General features: G+C 42.4%; 1 protein-coding gene across 1 annotated transcript; it reads right to left on the reverse strand.

Annotated features, from left to right (window-relative positions):
* Positions 1–2,319: 2,319 nt before the first annotated feature.
* Positions 2,320–4,529, reverse strand: LOC136546142 (homeobox-leucine zipper protein HOX25-like). Its single transcript, XM_066538117.1, has 3 exons — positions 4,199–4,529; positions 3,651–4,099; positions 2,320–2,978 (listed from the first exon to the last, which is right to left on the reverse strand). The coding sequence occupies exons 1-3, from the start codon at positions 4,314–4,316 to the stop codon at positions 2,604–2,606; spliced, it is 942 nt and encodes a 313-aa protein (XP_066394214.1). The 5' UTR covers positions 4,317–4,529; the 3' UTR covers positions 2,320–2,603.
* Positions 4,530–19,541: the final 15,012 nt, after the last annotated feature.

Consider the following 19,541-nt stretch of genomic DNA (forward strand, 5'->3'; position numbering starts at 1 on the left):
CTGCTGATCCGGATGTTAAAATGTCTGAAACATCCGATATCTGTATGTATTCGTTTTAGAGTCAATATGGATATCCGTATTCATATCCAATTTTAATATGGATGTTATCCATATTCGTTTTCTATAATTTATCTCTATCTAATTCCACGTGAGCATTCGAAAAAAATATGAAACATATATTAGACACTATCCCAATCCGCAAATAACAAATTACCTATAAAACCATCTAAGCTCTTATCTATGACTAATTAGTAATATAAATAATATCAAATTTAATACTCCGTCTGTTCTAAATTATAAGTCGCTTTGACTTTTTTGGTTCATCCATTTCGCTATGTACCTATACACATTATTATATCTAGATGCGTAGCAAATTAGATGTACCAAAAAAGTCAAAACGACTTATAATTTAGAACGGATGGAGTATAACAAATGATATGGATCATTTAAGCTGTTTAAAACTTATCTATTATGTGGCCAATACCATCATATAATTTATTATTATTATTAATGATATATAAAGGTTTGTTTTACAATAGCTAATCATATTAATTTTAAGTATTTTAATTATTCATATATTGATGAAATTGTTTTTAATATTTTAAAATATTTATTTATAAATATTATTTAGTTTATTGGTTTTTAATATATTTAATTATTAAAATAATTATATATGTTATTTTATGAGTTGTCGTTATCTACGGTGGTTATATAATTATATTCTCTACATACACAATAATTTTGTTCTACTAAAACTATCGACTGACAAATAGATATATGTTATCGTCAAAATCTAATAGATATCGGAATGTGTATACGAATTGTAGACATTCGTTTTATATTCACATCTGATAATATCCGTATTCGTATTAGAATTCGAATTAGAATGTGGTAAATAGTGCTATACGTATTTGATTCCATCCTTAGCTGTAGCTCCTTTTCTGCTATCAGCGACATATTCAATTGGACCTAGTGCCCCTCCAATTCCACAAGTCTCTCCAGTCCCAACAAGGGATAATCAATCCAGCTAGCCAATTTTTGAAAGCTTTCTAAAGTACTTTAGTAAAGAAAGTTCTACTTCGTCCACTGAGAGCAAGAGCAAGTTTTCAAGCTGAATGTGTACTATTGAAAAACAAATATATGAATTGGATTTGGAAAGACTAAAACAGAAAACCGAATATGTACTAATGAGAATGAATGTAAAACTACCGGAGGGACTCACTTTCAAAGAAAGAGTGGAATGTAGTTTGCTTTTTTTTAACCTTAATGATACCTCATTCCACACATTTTCCACAATTCCTAGATTCCAGTCGAGTAAAACAGAACAGCTCTGCGAATCAATTGTGCTTAGGACTATGAGATTATGGCTATCCTGGTTGATACCAAAGAGATCTCAACTATTAATAAAATGTGTATTGCTTCTTCGTACGGGTTTATAAAGTTCAAAAAACAAGAGCTTGAGAACTATTACGGTCCACTACCATACAAACGATTTTTAGACATATACAAAATTAATTTTTTAGTAGCGGGTTTTAAAACCACTAGTACACTATCGAATGTAGAAACAAGGCATTTTTTGGAACAGTTTTGCAACTGCATCGGGAAATCAATTCTTAGAAATGGTTCGACTAAGTTTTTAGAAATATAATTAAAAAATCACAAAAACTATTAAACCACTTTAGAAAATTATAAGAAAAAATTGCGTGCCCTAGGGTACCTCAAGGGTGTCGCTAGCCTTAAGTCTTCTATTTTTTTCGCATAAGTGGGTCTATGAGAAATTGAACCATGTACACTTGGCTCGCATGAGCCCCTCTTATTAACACACAAGAAATTTTAGATCTTGTCAAGAACTACAACTTTATAGGGAGCGTCTCCGTTCGATGTCGTTTGAAATTCATGGATATTAAAATCTGAGAACTTAAAATGTATATATTTAGACCCCTAAATGATCTCAAATAAAAAACCAGTCAACTACAAAGTTTTATGTCAAATCAAGATCTACACTTTTTATATAAATTTGTTCTTCATTCAAAAAAATAATGAATTTATTTGCTCATCACTTAACCGCCTCAAAAAATCAATTTATAGTCGATTACAACTAGAAATCTACCCATTTTTAGGGGCAGTTAGCATAAGAACGTCCTTAAAAAAAATATGATTTCGATGTGGCCCTCAGATTAGCTCAGTCGAGTGAAATAATACCGGCAATCGATTGCCTTACGATCCCGAGATGATGTCAATCGTGGTGGTTCATATCCACGAGGTAATAGTTCCTTAGCCTGGGCCCTGGGCCCTGGAAAGGTCCATGTTTTCTGAGAGTCAAGACAAGGGCCTTGGCCCATTTATTCAAAGTAATTTAGTTACATACGCAGCCCAACTTTGGCCATTTTTAGAACAAAACATTGGCACACTGCAAACACTACTGATGTGAGAGTAACACACGAACACTTTCAGCAGGGTGAGAAATGTCACGGTGAACAGTACCGAGGCATAAATCAACACACCTGGCCAATTAGCAGATCAGAACCTGTATCAACGACATCAGCAAAGCTCGAAACCAAATTTGCACTGCAATACTATGCTCTTAGTCATGCATGCATTCCCTAATACTGCTGATCGTTCCATAACCATGCCCAGTTGTTGAGCTGCGCTCCATCCTCTTCAGCAGCGCGCTCGAGGCTCTGCTCCACGGCCGTGGCGAGCAGAGCGTCCGGGAGGAAGAAGGTGCGGTCGTCGGCGCCGCAGCTGCAGTAGTCGTCCTCTGGCGACGACGGAGGCGAGCGCGCCCCGGCGAAGTAGGACTCCGGGCTGTCGTTGGTCCCTAGCGCCGGCGCTGCAGCGCTGCCGGTGGCGATCTCGGAGCAGAGTTTTTCTTCTTGGAAAAGAGCATAGGCTGTCGCTTCAACGGCAACTGTCTGCTCTTCCGGCTCTGACGCTGATGACTCCTTCGCTTTCAGTTTCTCAGTTAACGTGATCACCTGATACCAACGGCGATATGTATATATAATTATTATATAAAACTCTGACGAAACTGAATTTTTTTGAGGGGTTTTGCATTGACTGTATGATTACACAAAATGATACTAGTATGTAAGAGTACTTTTCATGACCTGGTCAGGTTCAGGCACCGAAACATACATGAACAGCAACCTCCAGTGCCATGTGAAATAATGCAGTGTCTACCTCTGGCTCAACACAGTGGCCTTACTAATCAATGTTGGGTTCTATTTCTTGATTATGATTAGAGGCTGACCTGATTCATCGGTCGGATTGTTATCATCGCGCAGTCTCTGCTGTTCTGTTCAATTTGTTAATCGATACCCCTAGATGCTATGCTAGGCCTAGCCTACACGGCTGTACTACATCACTAGGAGAATATACTTGCGGCGTGGCAAGTTTAGGAAACGCCCGAAGTTCAGACTTTTAGGAAAGCATATCTAAAGATGCATACACATCTAGTCAATTCCTTTTCAAACAAATAGATCTACCAATTCGATTACCATATTTAACCAATAACCTTTATAATGTTTTCACATACACGAATTCTAGGATGTCTAGGATTATCTTCTTATTCGGTTTCGATGCCACCGAAAGTTTTTATCTTTTTTTTTTTTTTTTTGTAAAAAAGGGTTTCGAATTTCGATCCTCACCTGTGAGCGGAGGCGATCGTTATCGGCGAGGAGGGCGTCGCGGCCGGCGAGGAGGGCGTCGTGCGCGGCCCTGAGGCGGTCGAAGTCCTGCTCCAGCTGCTTGGTCCTCCAGCGCGCGCGGCGGTTCTGGAACCACACGGCCACCTGGCGCGGTGCGATCCCGAGCCGTCGCGCCAGCTCGCTCTTCCGCTCGGGCTCCAGCTTCCGCTTCTGCTCCTCGAAGCTCAGCTCCAGCTCCCGCACCTGCTCCGCCGTCAGCCGCCGCTTCGCCCGCTCGTGCTGCTGCGGCCCTTGGAGGTCGTAGTCGAGGCCGCACATCAGCTCGTCGTCGCCCAGCTCCAGCTGGAGCTGCAGCTGAAGCTCCTCGTGCGCCGTCAGCTGGAACGCGCGCTTGCGCCGCCCGTCCGCCGCATCGGCAGCAGCGCTGGCGCCACCCACCAACGGCAATCCTGCATATGAGGAGAGGACATGACATGAGCAACGCATTCCAAGAAATAAGTAGCGCTTCAGTTCAGATATCTATCCGTCAAGATCACTGACTGACTCACCTCGAAGGAATCCGCCGCCGCCATCGCGGCCGCCAAAGAGAAACACCTGTCCGCCGCCATCGCCGGCAGCACGGAATGGCACAGCAGAGCTGCTGATCATGCTACGAGCGGAGTCCATGGGCCAAGTACTAACACGAACCAAAGAAGGGAAAAAAAAGGTGTCGATTGTACGCGCACACTCACGTACGTGTATGTATGTACTGAACGTCTGTATGTCTATGGATGCTCCTCCACCTCTTCTTGAAGCACGGTGGTCGCCGGGCGGCCGGAGTTAGCCTGATCAGAAGGAGGGCGCGGCGGCGGCGGGGAACTTGTGGCGGAAGAAGCTGGTGCTCCACGGCATGCGCGTCTTCGACTTGGTGGGGTACAGCGAGAACCCCATGGCCCCGCCGCCGGATGACAAGGTAGGTTTCGTCAGTGCAAGTTCTGCGCGAGGAACGGTGGCCGGAGAAGCTGGCCGGCCGGTGGTGTCGTCCACCAGTGATCTGAGATGCGGGCCCAGTGGAATGAGGCTGGGGTTGTAGGATGGATGTCGTGTGCGGTGGTGGCGACAATTTGTGTGGGTTAACCGGCCGGTAAACTCTGAAGCGTGGAAGAGGGGTGGAATTTATAGAAGAGCATTCGGACTTTCGGAGGGTGCGGGTCTCTAATGACCGAAATGCCCTGTTTATTTGGTGAGCTGTTTTGTCGTCTCCTGAGTGGAGGATTAAGGCATATTCGTCTTCTTCTATACATTAGTATTTTGTAAGTATTTTTCAGCTGGCTGAATTTGTAAATTTTTGCAGAAAATAGTTTAATAAAATCCTTGGAAACTTGATTGAGATTCAAATTTTCGTAGGATTTATATGAGGTCATGTGCTATGACAATGATCAATTAACTACATCAAACTCATGGAAACATTAAAAAAAATAGCATTTTTTCCAAAGAAAAAACTAAGCTGTTAACAGTTTGCAAACAGTCCTTTTCTGTATTAGGAGCGCATCTTTTATGTTACACCGTTTCGCGCAAGTAGAAAGACAAGCCACACGCTCCACACAAAAAGCATCCTTTGGAAACCTAAAAGGCTAATTAAGAAATGGCTCTGGTGGTAATGGTACACCACATACTGAATTTTCATGTACCTTAACAAGTTAGCGAGCATACTAGACACAGTTATGTCAGCGTCATGACAGGGACACAAGTACGTATAAAGTATAAACCAGCTAATGATTCAGTCGCGTGACGTAAGTGTGATTTGAGGGTGTGAAGGAATCATGCGACATGCATGACAATTTGTGGTACGGAAACGCTTAGGCTTCGTTTGGACGTAGATATTGGAGGGTTTGGAATTGAATTGTGTTGAATACCAAATCAGACTAGTTTTGGAAATGGATACAACACCAAAGGTATTGTTTGGATGCAGATGAAATTGCTAGATAGAATTCAACTGAGTGGCAAATACCGGTTCATGTTTGGATACCCATATCATCAAATTGGAATTGATAGACAACATCTCATCCCCTTTGCCGCCCGTGGAGCGCAGCCCGCCGGCGAGGGAGGCAGGGAGGGGCGGTGGCGCCGCCGGCGATGGAGGCAGGGAGCGATGGCGACGCTGTCGGCGAGGGAGGCAGGGAGGGGCGGCGCGGCCCGCCGGCGATGGAGGCAGAGAGGGGCAGCGCGGCCTGTCGATGAGGGAGGCAGGGAGCGACGGCGACGCGAGGGAGGCAGGTAGCAGTGGCGCAGCTTCTCGTGTTGAAGACAAAGGGGGTGAGAGAGAGACGCGAGGGACAGGGGCAACACGATTCCAGCGAATACGGAGGGGCTCGACTCGGTATCAAGGGTGAAGGGGTGAGAGCGGGACCAATATCGGTTGGTATTGAGTTTCATTTCCAATTCCACATTCCATGACATCCAAATAGCGGCATTCAGAGTTAGCAATTCCAAGTCCGAATTCTGAGTCTCAATACCTACATCCAAACGCAACCTTAGTCTGATTTGTCCGTATCTCTGATAAAAAAACAAAATTCCTGACTCTGTCTCGCGCCGTCTCAGCTTCACCACGCCGTGTGCCACTTCGTCGTGCCACAGCCCCCATCTCCCTGGCGCCTCTATCTCGCGCCACGGTCCACTCCGGTGCGCCGCTACTGCCATCCCCCGCGGTGCCCGGCTCGTACCCCTCGGCGCCTCCATCCCCCATAGAGAGGAGGAATCCTTCGCCAAGGTACGCTGCCAACCGCCCCACCGACTGCAGTTGCTGCTGGACCCGTTCGTCGGTGCCTCGCTCTCCTCCTCCAAGCTCCGTGTGCATGCTCGGTGACTGTAGCGGCACCTCCGTCCCCGCCGCGCCATGCCGTGCTCTGTCCTCCGCCGCGCCCAACCCAGGCGCCAGGAGAGGGGGCCGTCACGGCGTAGCTGGCCGTTGTGAGGCCACGCCACCATCCTCGGCCGTCGGCGGCTGGAACCCGTCGTCCCCCGCTCTGCTCCGCGTCGCATGGAAGAAGGGTAAAAAATGCATGTTGCAAGCGTACATTTCAATTGTTGAAGACGTTTCAAAGGTATGTTCCAAGTGTTTCAGATGGATATTGCAAAATTAGATCGAGATGTTGCATATGTTGTAATGGTTGTACACATATGTTGCAAGTTTCTGTTCTCAATGTTTCTTCTTTTTTTGAGACGTATGTTGCAAGTGTGTTTACCTGGATGTTGCATATATTTTCACACATATGTTGTAAGTGTTTTATCTGGATGTTGCATGTGTTTTGCAATGGTTTCAAGTGTTTTTAAGGTGTTTTTGTAAGTGTTCCAGACGCATGTTTCATTGCCTTTAGACATATGTTGCAATTATTGCATCTGGATGTTTCAAAACTAGATCGGGTGTTGCATCGCCCTCCTCGCCTTCTACTGCCTCGCCTCAGTGCCAGGCGCGGGAAGCGAGGGCAGGCAGAGGTGGTCCCCACGTGCATGCGCGAGCGTGCGTTAGCATGCAGCAGCAGCAAGTGTGGCATCAACAGGCGTGGGCGGGCGCAACAGGCGAGGCATGGGCAGCCAGGCGCAGCGGCGCGGGTGCAGCAGGCGCAGCAGCACGGGCATCCGGACGGAGGGCTAGCGTCGGGACATCCGAGTGCTAGCCACGCCCTCTGTGGTAAGTAGTTGATGTATTTGCTGGTCCTATTCTCAGCAGCGAACTGATGCAACTTGTGTTTTTTTCCTTTCTTTTCGCCCCCCCCCCCCCTAATTCTGGTCCTGTTCTTGTGCCTTTTTCAACCGTGCATGCAGTTTTACAATGATTTAATAATGATAGGAAGTCAACTTAAGATGACTTGAGAGAAGCAATATGTTGTTCTCTCTTCCTGTTCCGCTTTGGCGCCGCTATCCATCTACTCCCTCTATCCCAAAATAGTGCACACAGGGCTTCTCGAGAAGGCAAACATTTTTAAGTTTGACCAAGTATTACAGAAATAATATCTATCTCTAAATAAATATATTATGAAAGTATATCCCATTATCAATCTAACGATACTTATTACAACAATATATGTGGTTTACTTTATATTACTATTTCTTTAGCAATGGTGTCGAAGTCTAAATTTAGAGGGGTCCTATATATTATTTTTTTAAACAGCATATGTGGGTAATTTAGATGAAAGATCAAGATGTTACTAACGGCGGAGGTGGGTAATTTTGATGTGCATTTAGGAGGCTATTTTAGAGTATTTTTTATAATGACATATGTGGGTTTTAAAAAATAGAATAAATCTAATAGCCAATATGGATGATTTCTATATTTATATTTTATCTTAGCATGTTTCGTGACAACTAATGTGGAACTTTCAAAAGGAGCCTCCAATAACACAATGATTCGTGTGCATTGTCACAATACATCTGCAACCATGTCCTTATTACAACATAATGAAAGCTAGCCTATGTGTTTCCATGTTTGTCAGTGCGGCAATACTTAGCGTGTAAAATAAATATACCATATAGATTTTTGTCAAAGAAAACTGATAATGATGAATAAACTGAAGAAAGATGTTGGAATTTGGGGTTTGGGACGGCTAAAGAGGAACTAAAAGCATGCTTCGTGGTATATGCTACTACTGCCGTGGGACTAGTCGACTAGACCTAGACGAACAAATAAACGATGCGGTTATTCTCTTCGTTGAACGCAATATCAGATACCCTAGATAGGCATATGATCCTTACCAATCTAAGTTAAACAATGCAAGCACAAATGCTTTGCTTTGCTATCTGATTTTACTTTTGATAGCATTTGCAGGACTTGTTTTGTCCTCTACAAGAAGAACCCAAGAAAGAATATTTTCTCACTCTTATATGAAGAAAAGGAATATAATCCTGATTTTTTTTAGATAATAGAACAAATGTTCCGGCTTCAGCTTCTCATAAAAGAGAAACATCAGACCAAGCTTATTATAAACTCACTCCAAACGAAACTCACACATGTGCAAACTAGTTCCCAAGGCGATAACTAAAGTTCCAACCATTTGAAGCAAAAATAAACATGGCTTTTGACTCTAAATTTCTGCACGCATCTTGGATAAGCATCCTGTGTTCATCCAGCTGTTGAAAACCGGAGCCAGTATGCCACTCTGAATATAATCCTGGTGTGTAGGTGTGATGAATTGTAGCTTTCAGCTAGTACTCCTATATGCTCTTTAGTTGCTTGGTGTCATGTTTCACATAATCACATGGCATTAGGAATTCCGGCTGTCTAATCCTCAGCTACCACTCAAGAACACTCCTGAGTTTACCTTAGCATTTAGCTTATATTCTTAGGTCCAGATTCAGAGAATCAGATGGACAAATGCCATGTTCTTGGCCAACCACTTGTTCCATGCAGTGATGCACATTGCAGGCTTGCAGAAGCAGAGATGTCATTGCAGTCAGTTCTGATCCCCACTATCCTGAAGGGATAACATTTTTTTTTCTCTACTTTCTTGTTGTTGCTTAATTTCTCACCGATTCTCAATGAGTGAGGTTTCTGTTCTTAGCAGGGATGCACTTTGGTACTGCAGGATACTCGTCTCAACACCTGTGCAGGTGAAGGGTTGGGCGTCTGGGTTGTACTGTGCTGCCCTAACAGGAACTTTGTTTAATGAATGATCAACTGTGACCTAATCAAATTATGTGTGACAATTAGCTGGTTAAGTAATCTTATCTGTGCACCATATTTTTTAGGGCCTTTTGTTCCACTTGTCTGCCTGGCCAGTGGGAAGTAGGCAGCTGGGTGTCGGCATATAGACTGGACGGAAAAAAAAACTCAGGATAAAGGAATCACGACAAAACTTTTATTTGAAAGGAATTGACATCTCCTCAGAAAAATCATCTGATTCTTGAGACAGCAGGTCCATGTGTTTCTCATTTTTAGGTTCATTTTCTGCACAGTATAATTTTTTGGATCGTGTCAAAACACAGAAAAGAAGAGCTCTAACGATAATGAAATAAAGAAATAAAGCACCATGAAAATAAAAAAGGTTCGACTTTATTTTTTTAATTAAAAATAACAAAGGTCAACTTCAACATTTTTGGACTTTTCTTCTCGTCTTTCAAGCTGAGGCCCAATTTTCTCTTGTAAAGCCTATTCTTTTTTTTCGATCTCCACTTTGAATCCATCCACATGACTTTTTTTTTGTAGAATGTATGTAATCCACTTTGAAAAAAATAAAAACGACAACGCAAGTCGTATTTTTCAAAAGAAAATAAAAACTAAAAGGAAGAGACAAGTCCAAGAATTGAATAAGCTCCTTCTCTGAAACCAGCTGTGAACTCGTGTGCACTGCATCATCTGAGACAGACAGGAACAGGCACATCCTTGTGATTGGTCGACTCTTGTAACTACGGAGTACAAACTAACCGCCGAGGTTTCCTGACCAGGGTAAACCATAAAAAAAGTATTTCTTCCATTCTAAATTATAAGTTATTCTACCCAAAAAAAAAACTTAAGTCAAAGCATCTTAAGTTTGATTAAATTTATTGCAAGTGAAATGGTGAAAGCGAAAGCGATCGATGAAAAATGACCAATCTCTCTATTGATGAACAGTATCTATACATGTATACAAGCTCAAGGGGCGGTTGTCTATTGGTGAAAAGGTGTCTTTCTATGCCTATCCTGAAACTATCATTAGCAGTTGCTAATGATGAGATTAACCTAAATTGATCACTAAATAATAATCTTCACACTGCCCTTGATCAATTCGTTCCTTGTAGGTATCGTTGTACATTCATCAGTTATTGTCTTGAAGCTTTGGAAAACCCTATAGGAAAAAATCAAAGTATACCGATATACTAGGCAAAACTCCTTAAAACCCAGTAGGAAAAAATAAGAAGAAACACAATGATATAAATAACTCCAATGTTAATAGACCCTTCAGGTGTCCCCAAAGATATAGTCTAAAACAGTTTGATCAGAGATCAATATGTCATAAATATTATCTTCGAAAAACCTCTATGAGGAAAAATAGATAATATGACATTTACTATGTGTTAATATTACCTCATTAAAAATTTTACGTGAGAAAACTTCAGAAGAGTAAAACTCATATAAAGGAAAAAGAGGGTAATGTGATGTTGAAAACATGTTATATTTTAGAGGAATTCTCCCCCTGATTCTTACAAGTCTCTAAGTCTTCTCATACCAATACCCTCAACACATTTACGGAATGCGGAGTATGGTAGAGATTTTGTGAATAAATCTGCTAGATTATCACATGACTTAGTTTGCAAGATTTCAATTTCTCCATTCTTTTGGAGCTCATGGGGATAGAATAACTTGGGAATAATATGCTTAATCATATTACTCTTAATATAACCTGATTCCATTTGTGTAACACATGCCGAATTATCCTCAAAGATAATTGTTGGTGTCTCAAGTGTATCAATACCACATGATTGTATTATGTGGTTTATCATTCTGCGAAGTCATAAGCATTCGCGTGATGCTTCATATAAAGCAATTATTTTAGAATTATTGGTGGAAGTAGACACCAAAGTCTGCTTTGAAGACTTCCAAGATATTGTTGTTCCATCTTGCAAGAATACAAAGCCTATTTGTGATCTATCATTGTAGGGATATGATAAATAACCAGCATCTGTATATCCTAACAAAATTGGATCTTGATTTCTATTATAGAATAATCCAAGATCTCTGGTGCCATTGAGGTATCTCAAAACAGTTTTGACTCCTACCCAATGACGTTTGATAGGAACAACACTATGTCTTGCCAACAAATTTAGGTGCTATTAGCAAGATACATTAGTGCTCCAATGGCACTAAGATATGGGGCATGTGGTCCCAATATCTCTTCTTCTTCTTGCGGTCTAAAATGATCCTTCTTAATATCTATGGATCTCACTACCATCGGGATTTTTGTTGGATATGACTTGTCCATATTGAATTTCTCCAAATACCTTTTGGACATAGGCAGTTTGGTATATAAATATACCAGAATGAAAGTGCTCAAGTTGTAAACCCAAGCAAAATTTGGTTTGACCCAAATCTTTCATTTCAAACTCCGTCTTTAAATGATGACGTGCTTCATTAATATCGGGTTCATTGCCAATGATATTAAGATCATCAACGTACACCGATATGATACAAAATCTTGTTGATAATTTTTTTAATGAAGACACATGGACAATCATCATTATTTGTGTATCCCTTCAACTTAAGAAATTCACTTAACCGATTGTACCACATTCGGCCCTACTGCTTTAAGCCATATAATGACTTCTGCAACTTGACGCAACACATGTTGTGATTTGCCTTGGGATTCGGTATACTGATTCCATCAGAAACTTTCATGTATATATTAGAATCCAATGACCCATACAAATATGCGGTCACTACGTCCATCAACTGCATAGATAGATGATTTTGTACTACCAGCGATATTAAGTATCGCAACATTATTCCGCTCATTACCGGAGAGTAAGTTTCATTGAAATCAACTCCAGGTCTTTGTGTAAAACCTTGTGCCACAAGTCTTGCTTTATATCTCACCACTTCGTTGTTTTTGTTCGTTTTACGGACAAAAAACCCATTTGTATCCCATAGGGAAGATACCAGGGGGTGTTGCCATTACAACCGAAAATACTTTTCTTTTATAAAGCGAGGCAATCTCTGTTTCAATTGCTACCTTCCACTTATCCTAGTCCGAGCGCTTCTTGCACTCAGTCATAGACTTAGGATCTGAATCAGTTTGGAGGATATTTGCAATTTGTTCAGAGAAATAAATATCGACTATTATGTACTTACGATTATAAGACTCTCCAGTTTCTATGAAATTTATAGCTATTTTGTCTACCCTTAAAGATTCATCATGACTTCCCAAAACGATGGATCTAGGGTCTTTCGATGTTACAGCCTCAGTGTTTATGTGCATAACTGAGCTAGATTGTGGATCACTTCTATCCACAAGACATTGTATGTCATCTAGGTGTCTTTCAACCAAAGGTTAAGTTGCATTTTCAGTCTTCTTTTGCTTGCCAGCAATCACATCTTGTCTCTTGGAAGTGCTTCTCCTCCTCTTTTTGCCAATTTGGGGGTGAGTGGTTTTATTAGGTACCTCCACTCTTTCAGGCACATTGCTTGTAGGATGGAGAGACTTTGTAACACCTTTATAATCAGTGAAAGTGTCTGGAAGATTATTTGCAATACTTTGCAAATCAATAATTCTTTGAACTTGTAGTTCAGTTTCTGTAGTACGTGGATCAGAAAATGAAATGCCTTCTGCATTCCAATCAATTTCCTAACATTCTTTTTGGTACAATTCTCCCCCTAATGCCCAGAAATGATCCTCATTAAAAATAAAATCAGCGAACTAGGCTGTAAATAGATCCCTTGTTAGAGGTTCTAAGTACGTAATGATCGACGGAGATGAATATCCCACATAGATCCCCAATTTCCTATGAGGACCCCTCAATGTCCGTTGAGGTGTTGAGATGGGTACGTATACTACGCACCCAAACTTACGCAAATGGGAAATACTTGGAGGTTTCCCATGTACTAACTGCAAAGGGGATGTTTCATGATATTGGATCAGGTCGACAGCGTGCAGAACTGCATGACACCAACATGACGTAGGCAATTTGTAATTCATCAACAAAGGTCTTGCAATGAGATGGATTCCTTTAATCAACGATTTAGCCAAACCATTTTGAGTATGTACATATGGAACAGAATGCTGAACCTAAATTCCCAATGCCATGCAATAATCATTAAAAGCATGGGATAAGAATTCAGCAGCATTGTCCATTTGGATAGATTGAATCTGATGTTCAGGATAATGTGCCTTCAACTTAATAAGTTGAGCCATTATTTTGGCAAAAGCATGGTTGCGCGTTGATAAAAGAGACACGTGAGACCACCTAGTAGATGCATTTATCAATACCATGAAGTACCTAAATGGCCCCGATAATGGTTGGATCAGACCACAAATATCTCCTTGAAGGAATTTGAGTGGTTCAGCTCGAATTTTAAGATATGATGGCCTTAAATTAATTTCCTAGTTGCACAAGCAGTGCAACAAAAATCTTTATTTTGGGGAAATTTTGTATTTTCCATATCATGATCAATGGAATTGCTGATAATTTTCTTCATCATCCCTATTCTAGGGTGCCCAAGTTGATCATGCTAGTTTCAGAATGTATCAACGTCTTGGAAAATTATCTTATAAGCAACATGTTCTATGGGCTTTATGTATGTAAAGTACAATCCAGTTTGGAGCAAAGAAATCTTTCCACAGATTTGTTTGCCATATCCAGTAAGTTTGGTAAAGAGAAGAAATTCCTCTTTATTATCCATATGTGTTTCCACATGGAAACTATTCTTACGGACATCTCTAAAACTTAGAAGGGTACGAGTCAAGTTGGGATACAACAAGGCATCCTCCATCATAATTTGTGTACCCATAAGGAGAGTAATAGTGGCTCTTCCTGAACCAACTATTAACGCATCGTGACCAGCGATGGTCATAATATTTCCTTATCTTTTCTTAAGAGTCTAGAAATATTTCATCTCTCTAAGTATAGAGTTTGTGGTACATGAGTCCACAAGGCATAATTCTTCCTCCTTTGGATTGAGATCAGCAGACATCTATATGTAAAACAAATGTAATTAAAATAATCAAATGTAACATATATAATTATACATACAATATATTGAATATCAAGTACAAGAGTATGATATTACAATATCAATGAGTTGGTAGAACTTAACAACAATATAAAGAAGTTTGTACAACTCTCAAGCACTATGCAACCCAAAACAACTATATGTTTGTATGACTTAAACTATTACAACATATGTATCAGATGTGATATCAGTGCTGAACCGAGATTACTCCAAATATCCAAACATGTCTCTAGAACCAAAGTCTAGAAGCATGTTGTCCATTGATGGAAGGTTCTCTTCAATGTTCAGAGAATTATTGTTCACTTGTTCTTTTGGGGCTTGATTAAAACAACCCTCTTTAGGGATAGCCTCAGATGCAAGATTGAAGTGTGCCTCATATCTTGTATCTCGTGCTAGCTTGACCTCCTTTAAGGACTTTTGGTACAAAGTAACCAGATGCTTAGGTGCACGACAATTCTTGGCAAAATGCGAAAAATCTCCACATCTATGACACTTGTTGTCATTTTTGGATTTCGCATTGTCCTTCTTCCTCTTGTTTGAATTAGTCCTTTGTCTCCTATTGTGTTTGTGTTTACCAGTTTTGTTCTTTGGAAAAGATCCATTGAACTTATTCCTAGCATTTTTCTATACATTGCGAACCTCAGGCAGAGGTGCCGAACCAATAGGGCGCTTATGATGATTCTTCAGAAGAAGTTCATCATGTTTTTCTGCTTGGGTCAATGTATGAATAATTTGGGAATAAAGCTGGTAATTATGAGCCCTGTATTGTTGTTGCAATACTCTATCAGACGGAAGCATAATAGAGAGTGATTTCTCTATCTTATCTGCATCCGTTGGCTCTTTCTCATAAAACTTCAACTTAGAACAAATCCTATGAACAATGTGATTATAGTCTTCCACATATTTAAAATCTTGAAGACGTAAATGATTTCATTCATGATTGGCCTTAGGCCAAATAAGTTCTTTTTGCTGTTCATATCGCTCTTTAAGAGCGACCCATAATTCATGAGGATTTTCAATCATAAGGTATTTAGATTTTAGGTCTTTATGAATATAAAACCATAGCAAAGCCAAAGCAGTATATATATGCTTATCTTGTAGGACAACCCCAGTTTGGAGTTCCTGAATTATGGCAAAAAGACTACGAGATGCAAGCGCTATCTTGATATCAGAAGCCCATGTAGGATAATTGCTGCCATTTAACGCGAGTTCCTTAAACTCCTTAGTGGCCATGATCTTACGTGGATAACCATGGATTAATTAATTTACCATATGGTAAATTAAAATCAACATGGTAATGTTGTAATACTAGGTGCAATATTTTAAAGTTTATATTTTATCATAGTTTTGGAGTGTTGTAGGTAATCACAAAATTGTGTAGACCATACAGCAAATCATCATAAAATTTGATATACACAAGACACATAGTCTCTAAGTCAAAGACAAAGAGTAGATCTTTATGGTAGGCAGATATATTGCTACCTAAGCACGATCTCTGGGCAGGATAATTCACAAGTGAATTAAAACACAGCCATTGCTTAGGTCTCTACCATCTTGTGTAATAGCAAAACAATATGATGAAAATAGATATAAGCCATTTATAACAATCCAAGACCATTATTTTGGGTAAAAATGTAGTGTAGATAATCATCAAGTTTTAGAGAAATATGATGTAGACCTCTCAGTAACGGGTGATTTAATAACTGCTATGGCACGGTCTCTAGGCAGAATAATTCACAAGGAATTAAACGCAGCCAATGCCATAGACTCCATTACCTAGTGTTAATGAACCAAAATAATCAAGATATTTATATTGCAATTTTAAACCTATAGTAATTAAAGTTTTCTAATTCTGTGGATAATTTTGTTAAATTGCATCTAAGTCACTAGCTAATTTAACATGTATGTGGTGTAAAAAGGGGGTTTGGGGGCATCAACATACCCAATTCTATTATAAAATTACAAATGCAACATATATGTTGGTGCAAAATAGGGGTTTTGGGGGCACCAACATATTCCAATTTAATAATCAAAGTCACAAGTGTAATATGTATGTGGTGCAAAAGGGGGTTTTGGATTCACCAGCATACTCCAAAATATAATAGAATCACAGATTGCATTGTAATATAATAAAATCAAACAACATTTATATACAATGACAACGTACAGCAGGTACAGAGCAACATCGAGTAATACATATAAACTGATGTTCTTGTAGGAAAATGAATTAAATCATATGCTAATTAATTGTACTACTATTGAAAGGAAAAATAACTAAGAAATAAAATTCCTAGGCATCAAAATAGGGCAAAGTTGGCTCAGGAGAGCAAGCAGGCAGCCCAGCAGCCAGGCCAAGCACGTGGCTCAGCCAGGCAGCCAAGGGAGCGGCCGAGCCAGGCGCTCTAGGGCAACACGCGCGCGGGCCACAACCTGGGCCTAGGTCGTTGGTTCATCCTAGCCGGCTGCCCCCACTGTAGGTTTATAAGGGCCAGCAATTAGCATTTGGAAACACTAACCGCCCTAGCCCAAACCGCTGCCGCCTGGCCAACCATCGCCGCCATTGCCTGGCGCCGCCACCGTTTGTCGCTGCTGCTGCTCCTATTGCCGTCGTCAAGCCTCCAGATGTGGGTTGTCGTCGTCATGAGCCTCTTCTCCCTCATCCCGTTCCTCTCATGGCAGATTGGGGTCGAAGCCCTTACTCTGGCCATGGAGGCCGGCCGGCAAGGCAGACCCCACTCATCCCCGGTGAGCTTCGGCCACAAGGGCCATCGCTGCGAGCCAGGAATGGCGGATCCACCCCCACCGGCCTGTCCTAGACCACTCAAAGGTGGGGAACCACCCCCTCCTCAACCAAGGAGGAGACAAATGCTCCAACAGCATGTCTGGACGGGAGGACGTTCTGGCATAGGCCTTGGCGGCGGTTGGCTGTCGTGTCAGCGTAGGAGCATGGCCCGGACAGTGGAGGTGGTGGTGGAAGCACGACGTCGAGGTCATAGGCGAATCCAGGTGGCCAAGCCTCCACGCTAGCACTACGGTTGGGGAGAGGAGGAGCGCCACGATGCGCGATTGATGACAACGGTGGTGGAGGCGGCAACAGCATTATCGGCATCGGCAGCGCCTCCAGTGGAACCCCCATGCGCTTGACGAACATGGTCGGGCCATGTGTCGAGCAGACACCGGGGGCATACTGCAGCATCGGCTCCGGGCGTGGCAACAAACGGGGCTCCAAGCGTGTAACGCCTCTAGTGTTACGAGCTTGCTTAGCACCTAGGTTAAGGTCAATGAAAAACAATTTCTGTAAACAAAAACAAAATATAACTAGTGTATAGTGCTTATGTAAAAATGGTGAGCAAATAGTGTAGATAAGAATGTAACTTTAGGTTTGGAAAGAGAATAGTGTTAACCAGTGTTTTGGGAGCTCAAACATCGAATCCAAAAATTAAACTAGAACTTTTTGTTGAATCGGCGAGAATTTAAACTTATATTTAAAATGCCATTTTTGGTGAATTATATTGAACAAATAGTTAACTGGTGCTTAAATATCTTGCTCCTATGGGTTAGTATAAGGTATGGACTATTGCATGAAATACTTGTTGTAGCAGTTAATGAGGTTTGGACATTTTAAAAATTATGGCAAGAGTGTTAATGAATGTTTAGTTCAAGCTAAACTTTTGACTTCCTAAGAATGAAAGTTAGAAGACAATGCCATCTTGGCATTTAAGTTCTAACTAAAATACTTAAGAACTAGCTCCAAGATTTTGTATTGTTGGTTGCCTCTAAGTGAGTACTTTTGCATGGTGTAGTCCACGGTTGAGTTTAAGTTGTCATGGCGTCGCAAAAATTGCCCTAACAACCTAAGAACGCGCTGTGGCCAGGCTGTTGGCGCTCCATTCATGAACCTGCACTCGTCGTGATGAACCCATGTTGGCACCTCTCTATCTCCCTCGATGCGCACTCTCCGGCCATGCTCGTTGCTCGGACGAGAAGCCCTTAGTGCCTACTAGAATCTTGAACTCTTGTTTTAATCTCAATTGGGCTTTAAGCGGTTGGTTTTGACGCTTTAAAGTTCATGTATAGCACGTTGTCTGTCTATTCGGCCTAGAGTGCGTGGTCACCATGCTTGGGAGTGCGGCGTCACATTGGGTGCTCGCACCGTCGCATGCGCGCACCACGTGTGACCTTGCTGGTGGCGGTCCCGTTGCTGCCCATGCTGCGTGTCGGGCCGGTCGAGTCGTGCCTTAGCCATGCGTGGACACGGGTGTTGCGCGCACCGCTGCTTCGTGCCGAGGGGCTGCCACTGTGCTATGCTGGTGTAGCCACTATGCAAGCATGTGGTGAGGCGTCATCGTGATGCTGCTATCGTGTGCCCCCGCTGTCACCGCGTGCGTGCACCATCTTGACCGCTGGGCCGCGTGCGAGGTCGGGCCGAGGCCGTGGCCATTGTTGCCATGGCTGTGTGGCAGTCACCCCACCCTATGATTCATCTACCGTGGGCCTATGTCGCTGCCCGCCATGTCTGGGTCAATTGACCCGGTCAAGGGGTGACGGTGATGCCTCCCTGCTTCGCCCTATCCCGCTAGCCGACGTCGGTGAGCCCACTCGGGCCCAGCTACTGTATTCAAGCGTTTCACGCGCAAGCACACCTCATGGCTCCATCCAAGCACTAACCAACATGCCTCCTACCCTCGCTCATGCAGCCATATCCTCATGTTGCTGGGCCTTGTCGGGTCATGGTCGGGTCAACCCTGCCGGGGCCGCTTCACGTGATGTAGCAGTGGCGATGCACTGCTCTCTCCCCTTCATAATCACTAGCTCAAGACTTCTCAGCCCAATTCCTTGTGCTAGTTAGTAGCATGGGGAGTTAACTAGATGCCCCATTCTCATCGGGTCCAGCGGTGGTCTGTCTACGGCCAATTTTGGGTTCTGCCCACCACCGGCCATGAGCGCCGCCGTAGCTAGTGGGTTGGGGGTAAGTCCCAATATGTGGGGGGAGAACCTAATTGGTGGTGTTTCTAGACTCATGTTGATCTCCTCTAGCTGGTGCTCAAGTCAGGTTGGCCTAGGGTTCCGCTGTGGGTGCAGTGATGCGCTAGTGCCACGCTCAAAGCACCGCCATGTGGTGTGGGCGCACGTGGCCTGACCACCTTAGCACTTCTTGGTTTCAACCATCACCGTAGTTTGATCCTTGATGGGTTTCTAGTGCTTCCCTGTCA

Source organism: Miscanthus floridulus, chromosome 3 (assembly GCF_019320115.1).
Source record: "Miscanthus floridulus cultivar M001 chromosome 3, ASM1932011v1, whole genome shotgun sequence".
In the NCBI taxonomy this organism is placed as follows: domain Eukaryota; kingdom Viridiplantae; phylum Streptophyta; class Magnoliopsida; order Poales; family Poaceae; genus Miscanthus; species Miscanthus floridulus.

Bases quoted from the DNA above. Each gene is read 5' to 3' on its own strand.
- LOC136546142 (XM_066538117.1), bottom strand. From the start codon at position 4,316: ATGGACTCCGCTCGTAGCATGATCAGCAGCTCTGCTGTGCCATTCCGT. The intron at 4,100-4,198 runs GTGAGTCAGTCA...CCTCATATGCAG, and splicing joins CGGCGGCGGATTCCTTCGAG to GATTGCCGTTGGTGGGTGGC. The intron at 2,979-3,650 runs GTGAGGATCGAA...CGTTGGTATCAG, and splicing joins ACGATCGCCTCCGCTCACAG to GTGATCACGTTAACTGAGAA.